Source organism: Miscanthus floridulus, chromosome 2 (assembly GCF_019320115.1).
Source record: "Miscanthus floridulus cultivar M001 chromosome 2, ASM1932011v1, whole genome shotgun sequence".
In the NCBI taxonomy this organism is placed as follows: domain Eukaryota; kingdom Viridiplantae; phylum Streptophyta; class Magnoliopsida; order Poales; family Poaceae; genus Miscanthus; species Miscanthus floridulus.
The window spans coordinates 2,683,439-2,693,423 of record NC_089581.1 but is presented as its reverse complement, the minus strand read 5'-3'; the positions used below and the strand labels follow the sequence as shown (position 1 = coordinate 2,693,423).

Below are 9,985 nucleotides of genomic sequence, written 5' to 3'. Positions count from 1 at the left end.
GATCTTGCCAAGAAACTTTTGAAGAAATAGGCGGTTGGATGCATAACATGCGGTGTTGATAGCTTCCGGCCTTAAATCTTGTGGTGTGTTGTACTCATCACGCATTGTTCATGCAAGGGTGATTAGTGTCCAGTTCTTTTTCTCTACTACACCATTTTATTGAGGAGTGTAGGTTGTAGAGACCTCATGCTTGATCCCAACTTCATCACAATATGCTTCAATGTTTGTGTTGTTAAATTCTTTCCCATTGTCACTTCTTATCTTTTTTAGCTTCACTTCAAATTTATTTTGTGCTCTCTTGGCAAACTTATTGAAACATGCGGCCACTTTGGTCTTGTCATGAAGGAAGAACACCCAAGTGTATCTAGAGTAGTCATCAACTATCATAAGACAATAGAGATTACCTCCCAAACTCTTATAAGTTATTAGTCCAAATAGATCCATGTGAAGAAGTTCTAGCACTCTTGTTACTGGCATACAAGCTTTGGTTGGATGAGTATTAGCAACTTGCATACTAGCTTGACATGCACTACAAAGCTTGTCCTTCTTAAATTTCACATCCTTCAAACCTCTCACCAACTCATTCTTCATTAACTTCTTGAGTGAGCTCATCCCAACATGTGCAAGTCTTCTATGCCAAACCCACCCAAGTGATGTTTTGGTGAATAAGCATGTCTTCAAGTTTGCATCTTCGGAGGTGAAATCCACTAGATATAGGTTGTTGTATCTAAAGCCCTTGAATATAACTTGATCATCATCTTTCTTTGATACAACCACTTTCTTCTCGATGAATAAGCATTGAAAGCCAATATCACACAATTGTCCAACGGATAGCAAGTTGAAGCTCAATGAGGCAACATATAGCACATTTGATACTCAATGAGGCAACATATAGCACATTTGATATTAAGTGATCATTTAATATTGCAACTTTGCCCAACCCTTATACTTAGCCCTTTGAATTGTCACCAAATGTAATTATTTCTTGACCATCCACATCTTCATCTAGTGAGGTGAACATATGAGGATCACCGGTCATATGTTGAGTGCAACCACTATCAATAACCCAATGACTTCCACCGATCTTTAGTTCACCTACACACACAAGAGATCAAGCTTGTTGTTTAGGGACCCAAACTTGATGAGGGCCCTTGACTTTCTCAACTAGTGACTTAGCAACCCAAATTTGCTTAGGCCTATTCTTGTTTGGTGGACCTAAGAACATGACTTTCATCTTTCCACTAGAATCCTTTCTAAGCATGTAGTGAGCATTAAAAGCAAAAGGGTCTAGCATGCTTGGACAAGGGTTGTGGTGGTAGAGTTTCACACTCATGAGCAAAGTGACCTTCTTGTCTACACTCAAAGCATCTTTTTGACTTAGGCTTTGACTTGTGTTGTTGATGTTGAGGTTGAGCTTTCTTCTCTTGATTTGCCAAGAATCCAATATCACTTCTATCCATCTTCATCACGGTATTCATTAGTAGCTCACTTTAAAGATATTGACCTCTTGTGAACTTGCTCAAACCGGTCTTGAGATGTTCCTTCTCCAACTTGAGTTTCTTGTTTTCTTCTCTAAGTTCATCATGAGTTGATAGCCTCTCAAGATTCTTCTCTATCTTGAGCCTCTTGTTCTCTTCTCTAAGCATCTCATTCTCAAGAGCCATGTCATGATCATTGTCAATTGTCTCTAAGACAATTGTTGTTGGTGGTTGCTAGCTTTTCAAGATCTTTCTTAAGCTTCTCATTCTCATTCTTGAGCTTGACATAATCATCATAGTTGTCGGACTCAACCCCTTTCTTGCCTTTACTACTAGATACCTTGCTCAATGCTCTCTCAACAGCCTCAAGTCATCACATGGATGTGGGCTATATCAACTCTTAACATATTGTTAGTAGCATCATGCAGCTCATTGGAATAAATACTCATGAGAAAGCACTAGACTATCATGATTAACCTTGAGATTGGTATACTCTTCTTTTAGCAAGTTGTAACTAGTGATGAACTCATTGTGTATCTCCTCAAGTTTAGTCATGTTTTTCTCTAAGCTCCTTTTTTAGAGGTTTTGTGCTCCGTGAGGTAGATGACACAATTTTATTTTCTTCTCTAAGCTCCATCACTAGCTTTTTTGGCTATGTCATACTTTGCAAGAGTGAATCCATTCTCAAGTTCTAGCTTCTTATTTTTAGCTTTATCTTTCTAATGATTTTAGTGTATTGTTTTAGTACATTTGACAAGATCATCATAAGAAGGTGACTTCAAATCTTTTATCACTATCACTACCAATTCTCATCATCACTAGCATTGTCATCACCCACTACTATCATCATCATGTATACCTTCGTCATCTTGGCCGATGAGGCATAGGGGTGTGTAGAGGATGATGGCGGCGGTGGCGGTGGAGATAGTGAAGAACCAATCACAAAAGCGGCCACCTTCCCTTTCTCATTATCACTTTCACCATCGGATGAGCCACTTGTTGATTCAATGTTTGTGATCCAATCACCAATAATACAAGCCTTGCCATTCTTCTTCTTGTGATACTCCTACCATCTTTCTTCTTGTATGGCTTGTTCTTCTTCTCATCATCATCATCACTTGAGTCATCTTTCTTGCCCTTGTACTTGTCTTTCTTGGGCTTGGGGCATTAATGAGCTAGATGACCAAGTTCTTCATAATTGTAGCAATCCATTTTGGAGATGGGCTTCCTCTTGCTACTAGTGAAGAATTTCTTCTTCTTTCCATCAAATTTGACACAATTCTTGTTGAGCATTTTGAGCATCTTAGCGGTTCTTCTCATCATAAGACCAAGCCTTGCATCATCGATCTCATCATCACTTGAGCTATCATGATCAACTTTTGCTTTGCCCCTCTTCTCTTGGCTAGCCTTGAATGCCAAATCTTTCTTCTTGGTGGAAGAAGAGCCATCTTATGGAGTGATATGCATGTACATCTCATGTGCATTGATCTTCCCCAATATTTGAGTTGGCGTAGTGGTAGAAAGATCACCTTGATGAAGCACCATCATAATATGCCTATGCTTGTCAATGGGGAGGACACTCAAGATCTTTCTCACAACATTAGATGGTTGCATTTGAGTGAGTCCAAGCCCATTAACCTCCTCTATAAGAACATTCAAGCGAGAATATATTTCATTAGCATTTTCACTAGAAAGCATTTCAATGAATTAAGCTTCTTCATCACAAGGGGATAGCGTTCCTCACGCTCACTCTTGGTTCCCTCATGGAGCGCACAAATGTTCAACTATAGTGAATGGGCGTCTTTGTGGTTCCACACACGGTTAAAGACATCCTTGTAAAGACCTCTAAAAAGGGTGCTTCTAGCCTTTGCATTCCACTTCTTGTAGTGAACCTCATCACCTTGAAGATTGGTGGGATCCTTAGGTTTTGGGAAGCCTTGTGAGGTGGCTCTAAACACTCCAACATCTAAAGCCTCTATGTACGCCTCTATGCGAATTTTCCAATAAGGAAAATCATCTCTCTCAAAGATGGGAGGGGGTCCATCCCCGTGGGATATCTTGCTGTAGGTGGTTAAGCTTAATTTAAGGAGCATGAGGCTCCGATACCAATTGAAAGGATCAAGATGCCCAATAGGGGGGTGAATTGGGCTAATTCTAAATTTCTTGCAACAATTAAGCCCTACACTTAGCTCATTTCACCCTCTTATGCCTAAAAGTGTTTCTATTATTCTACCGCATAAAAGTTTTACACCCTAGGTTCTAATCCTACTCTAGGATGACAATTATAAGAATGTAAAGACATGAATTAAATTGCTCAAATATAAATGCTCAAAGTAAAAAGAGGGAGAGGAACACAGCGATGTTTTTCTAAGGTATTGGAGAGTCGCCACTCCTCACTAGTCCTCGTTGGAGCACCTGTGTAAGGGTGTAGCTTCCCCTTGATCCGCGCAAGGATCAAGTGCTCTCTACGGGCTGATTCTTTGACACTCCGTTATGATGAATCATCCACAATTGCTCACACCATGACTTAGGTCATCTACAAGGTTCGTCAGATGATCACCAACCTTTCAATCACCACCGAGCCGTCTAGGTGATGGCGATCACCAAGAGTAACAAGTACAAACTCTCACTTGACCAAGACAAGCCTAATGAGAAAGGTAGATGCACCATGCTACTCCCTATGCACTAATAAGGTCCTTAATCTTGGATTCTCAAATCTCAATCACCCCACTAGGCTCTTGCACTCCCTTGCACTTCAAAGGTGTTTCTCAACTAAACAAATGAGCAAGAGAGCTAAGTTGGATGAGTGGGAGATGTATCTATACCTCCCATTCAAAACATAAACATTGGGGGTCCAACTCAACATAATTCGAGCTGATCGGACGCGCAGGTCAGTGTACCGTGGCTACAGTGCGTGAGAGCCAGTCAAAGTTGAATCAGTGTCTGGTCAGCTGTCTCCCTGGACACCTCGTTGCTACAGTTGCAACTGGCTGCGTGTCCCATTACTTTTTGAATCAGTGTCTGGTCGTGACCAGTCCCTCTCTACCGAGTGAAAGAACTGACCAGACTCTCACTTCTACGTCCGGTCATCACCAGACTAGCGTCTGGACAACAATTTGACTCTCCATTCACTTCCAATTCTAAATCCTTTGGGAATGAAGTTAGTTCCACTTGATCTTTGGGCTATCCCTGAGCTACCTAGTGCTAAGTTTGACAAGTGTGCACCACACCTAACACGTTAGACTCACCTAGGTCAAGCTACTAGTTCATACCTCTCTTAATAGTATGGACAAAGGAAAAATAAAGTCCTAAACTACTCTAAGTGTCTCTCCAACGCCAAACAACTCTTAGGACTAGTCCGTCCTTAACCTTGCCGTTCATCCTTTGAAAACTAGAACGATTTCCATCAACAGGGGCATGAAATCCATAATTGCCCAATCAATCATCATTACCATGACCTAACTTAAATTGCCTCTAGAAAACACACGTTAGTGACAGTAATCTTGTGTCATCATTAATCACCAAAACCCAACTAGGAGCCTAGATGCTTTCATGTATGCTTCAAATGTTTTACCTATTTCAGACGCATGTTCCAAGTATTTTATCTAGATATTGCATATGTTGTTGTGGTTATACGCATATGTAGCAAACGTATGTTACAATTGTTTTAGTATGTTGCAGTAGGTGCTACTCGCCACATGCTTTGACTCGTGGGCACGTACGAGCTGCACGCACCCATCTAGCGCTGCATATCTCTGTCATGCGAACTAGATCCAACAGTCGGATGTGCAGTAATGAGCGATCCGTGCCCAGACGGATGAGCACTCCCTGGCCAAAATGCATGCATGCATGTAGAGCACCAGAGCGGGCTAGCACCCAACATACACAAAACTAGGTGCCCCTACACCACCAGGCTTGGTCCCCCAAGGTGGATCATGTAGCCTCTCTCTCTCGTATTGGGGTACACGTGATGTGCTCCATCTCTCTTGCATTGGGGAACGCGCGTTGTGCTCTCTCTCTCTCACACATTGGGGTACGCACGTTGTGCTCCCTCTCAGCTGGGCGGGGGCTCTCCTGGGCAGGCATAGCAGGAGGAGGAGGAGGCGGGGGCATAGCAGCACGAGGCAGGCGCAGTAGCATGCACAGGCGTTTAGACGCGCGTGTCCGTCCGGACATTCTGGCGCTAGCATGGCCCTTTGGTTTTCCTTCAGCATCCCATTAGCAAGCCTGATTACCTTTTTCGGTTGTCCTGGTGTGTCATTAGTTGCATTTTTTTTGCCAATTTCTCTCTATTGAACCATCCACTTCTATAGTTGGGTCAAATATGCTTTATTTTGTGATGTGGTGTAGAGTGAGTTGCTAGGTTGATTCTTAGTGGTTGTCATAGTGAAGTTGTGGTCATCATCAAAATTTCCATGCTAAAACCTATGAAGCGATATGTTTCAACCGAGTTGCTTGTTAGGTCGTATTCGACTGAGTAGGCTTAGTGTTGCGTACATGACAACCGGAGCTGATAGTGATGTGGAGTTGTTAGTTGGTTGAGCGTTAAACCGTGTTTTAAGATCAGATTCCACTAAAAAAATAGGCTCTTATTTGTCCTCTTACTTTTACCATGCTTTTGAAAGAAAATTACCATTGTAAGATCTAAAATAGGGACCACCATGTCTGTTTATTGTTTGAACTCATGCATTATCTTTTGTAGAATATCTGCTCCATGAAGAAAAAGGAAAAAAAAATATATATCCGATTCAATTGCCGATTTGATATACTCTGTTGTTCAGAACTTGTGTGGTTGTTTTTTTAAATGGTGAAAACCAGCCCTGCGCTTCTATTTATATTAGACAAATTCGGGAGAATGTTTAAAACTTCATTTCCATTTGTTCCGTCGAGAAGATAGAAGGAAGGCCGGCCCACGGGACGCAGGCCCAGAACAACCTTCCCAGCTCAGCGCGGTGGCCCCACTCACTCGTTTCGCCGCATCTGTGTGCGGTCCAACGCCCGGAAGAATTCAGCGTGCTGCCCTGCGCCCCTGCCTGCCTGCTTTGCTGTCGTGCTCGCGAGAGAGAGAGAGAGGAAAGAAAAAAAAAATCCGCCTCCGCCGCGGGAATCGGGTGGTCCAGAGGATGGGGGACGCCTACGCGAAGCGTGTGCTGCTCACCGCCGCCGGCGACGCCGTGTCCCGGGGGATCGCCTCTACTCTCGCCAAGCACGGCTGCAGGTAGCTGCCACCACTCCCCGTCCCCGCGCTTGTCGTCGCATGCGGCTCGGTTCTGATTCCGGTTGAAGATTGGTCTTATTGGGCGACGAGGGCGCGCTGGCCGCGACGGCGGAGGAGGCGCGGCGCTGCGGGGGCAGCGGAGGCGGAGGCGTCGAATTGGTGGGGCTGGACTTGGAAGCGTGCGGTGAGGCGGCGGCCGACGCGGCGGTGGATCGGGCCTGGCGCTGCTTCGCCGGACTGGATGCCTTCGTCAACTGCTACTCCTACGAGGGTATGAACGATTCGCATACAGACGTACTCGCCTGATGCCGTATGGACCATTGGTTTGCCTTTGCTTGTTTACCTTGAGCTCCTTGTTTATGCCACAGTAAAAATCGTGAACGGGGATGCTCGTGGACTGTGGATTGAATTGCTAACGCTTTCAATTTCACTACGGCTTTTAACCAAGCGCGCCCCTTTAGCAAAAAAAAAAAAAAAACTGTAGGAAACTGTGGGAGTGGGGACAATACAGGGTCCAGTGAACTGAATTTGCATCGTATATCATTGTTCAGAAATATCTCTGAACTGAACTACCCTGATAATTAAATTGATCCGTTACATAACTTGTGTCATATTACAGATATGTTGTCTTTTATTTTAATTGTCATGGGTCCACCATGTGAGATGTTGCATCCTAAACAAACCAGAGGCTCTAGTGGTATCGCTAGTCTGAATGTAGTCTTAACACTGAAAACACCAGAACGAAATGCCAGTTTTGTCCACATTTACGTCCTGCTTCAGCCGATTCTTTTTTTTAAATGTCCCATTACTGTGTGTGACCAGGGGAGGTGCAAGATTGTCTCAGTATAAGTGAAGATGAGTACAGGAAGACCATCAAAATAAATGTGATAACACCTTGGTTTCTTATGAAGGCGATCACAAAGCGATTCCAGGATACAAAATCTGGTGGATCTATTGTGTTCTTGACTCAGATTATTGGTGCTGAGAGAGGGTTATATCCAGGTGCTGCAGCATATGGTACAAGCTTAGGAGCTATTCACCAATTGGTCCGAGTAAGTATCCTTGTCTACTACTTGGACGTGTGCCCTTTCTATATGCTTATTATGCTGACAGCTGCTGTTCTGTCCAAATAAAACCCTGAAACTGATCATGTTGCAATGCTAAAAATTCCACATTGAAATGATCAACAAAGTTTGGACAAGTCAACTCTCATATGTCTATGAGTTTTTGCACCTTTAAATTGCACATAAAAACAGGAGGCAGTGGGTATGCAATTTGCCAAATCAGACATTACTAATTTCTCAATACTCCTTGATGCTACACATGCACACGAAAAATAGCATCTTCAATGGTGATTGTTTCAGGGACATGCAGGTTAATATATTTTTTTCCTTGTGTTCAGTTTAGTGCAACTGACCAAAGTACCAACCGAAGTACATATATGATATAATAAACGAATAGCTGGACCACACTAACATGGTAACAATTGGCTAAAGAAATTCAGACACCACCACCACCTCAGATGTACAACCTTGAATGTTCAGACAGTAGCAGCGGAGCAAAAGAAAGTAATAATACCAAAACCCTGAAAGGCTGAAACAACCCAGGCTCTTTATACAGCCAATCGATTCAAGGAGCTGCTGCTGAATTCCACAGCCCACATACCATTTGGGCCTTTTCAACAATCTGCATCCATTAGGTTTCTGAATTTCTGAAAACACCGCTCAGTTCATATATGCCAAGGTGGAAAGGATGATGGAATGGTACCCCTGATTGTTCAGCTCAGGAAAAGCTTTCATAGACAGCCACTGAGTATAGAGGATCACTGAGACAAATTCTTGCATGGGAACACTTCGATACTACTCTAGAACAGCAGCAGGGGGACCTCTTGCAAATCATGTCCTGGTGGGAGGAGGCTGTTATCGTATTGCCCCTAACAGAGTGGAGACGTTTCAACGGCATGGTCATATACACCTTTTGGAACCTCTGGAAAGAGAGAAACAGGCGCATATTCAACAACAACTCTGAATCAGTGATGCAAGTAGCAGCAAGGATCAAAGACATTGAGCAAAGAAGGAGAGCATTCGGCTAGAGGGGTTTAGCGTTTGGAGAGAGCCTATCCTTTTCCTGCTCCCCAGGGCGAGTTAACCCTGGTTTTGCTTGTATATGATTAACTCTTTTTACGCTCTTAATTGAAAGGCAGAGCTCCTGCCAATTTTTCAAAAAAAAAAAAAAGTATAGAGGATCACTGTCTGTGTCTTTCTCAGGGTTAACCTCTGTATTGTTCAGTCCCGTTTCGTCTTTTGATTGCTACAACCAATTCTTGTCAATCTGAATCTTGCCCCTGTTTCAGCTGTCTGCAATGGAGCTTGGCAAGCACAAGATTAGGGTTAACGCAGCCTGTCGCGGCCTGCATCTGCAGGACAAGTTCCCCATCTCTGTGGGTAAGGAGAAGGCTGAGAAGGCAACAGCGGAGGTGATGCCCCTACGGAGATGGCTGGATCCAGAGAAGGACCTAGCGTCCACAGTGCTGTACCTGGTCGGGGACGAGTCCCGGTACATGACGGGCACAACCATATTCGTGGACGGTGCTCAGTCCATCGTCCGGCCGCGCATGCGCTCCTTCATGTAGAGACGAGGACATGGCGGTAAATGAGGACTCGTCGTGGATCGTTTTGTCGCAACTCCGATCCTAGCGCCTGGCTCCTACGTTCTCGGCTCCTGCTGATCAGTTTTAGTATTCGCGAGTCTGGATCGTCAGTGAAAGTTCTGTCTGATTTTTTAGAGGATTTAGTTAAATATGTAGGTCATCGATCTCTTGGTTTTTGTTTATAAGTATGCTGCTGCATTGTAGAATTGTATGAATTAACAGCTCTTCCATGTTACATTGTCTCTATCTAGCTTAAACACTGAAACTTAGATCTATTACAACTATTGTTTGTTAATAACAATCCTTTGAGACATCTTAACATGGAAGTGTACCTTGTCCAATTCAACTGTCCTTGCTGCAATTCTGCTGGTTTCTTTTTGTCGGTTTTCAAATGAAAAATGTTCTGTCAGTTGGTAGCTTTCTGTCAGTTGTTTTAACTCTGGAAAAATGTATGCTCTTGTAATGAGTTCTGAATTGGTTTAACTCTGAATTGGTTTAAGTCTGTCAGTTCTGAAGGAAAAATGTCAGTTTTCAAATTGCTATTTAATAGATGGCCAATTTCAGTTAACATAAGGCCTAACAGTAACAACTATAAAATTTTAGTTAACAGGTGGCCAATTTCATTATAACTGAACCAGC

The 9,985-nt window shown here is 43.3% G+C and overlaps 2 protein-coding genes across 2 annotated transcripts in view; one reads left to right on the top strand and one right to left on the bottom strand.

Annotated features, from left to right (window-relative positions):
- The window catches only part of LOC136537645 (U2 small nuclear ribonucleoprotein A'-like), a 211,289-nt gene that overhangs the window by 188,390 nt on the left and 12,914 nt on the right, over nucleotides 1–9,985 (bottom strand). The window lies entirely within an intron of this gene.
- LOC136514978 (uncharacterized) lies at nucleotides 6,500–9,704 on the top strand. Its single transcript, XM_066508676.1, has 4 exons — nucleotides 6,500–6,696; nucleotides 6,765–6,967; nucleotides 7,519–7,748; nucleotides 9,050–9,704. Exons 1-4 carry the CDS (start codon nucleotides 6,602–6,604, stop codon nucleotides 9,326–9,328), a joined length of 807 nt encoding a protein of 268 aa, XP_066364773.1. The 5' UTR covers nucleotides 6,500–6,601; the 3' UTR covers nucleotides 9,329–9,704.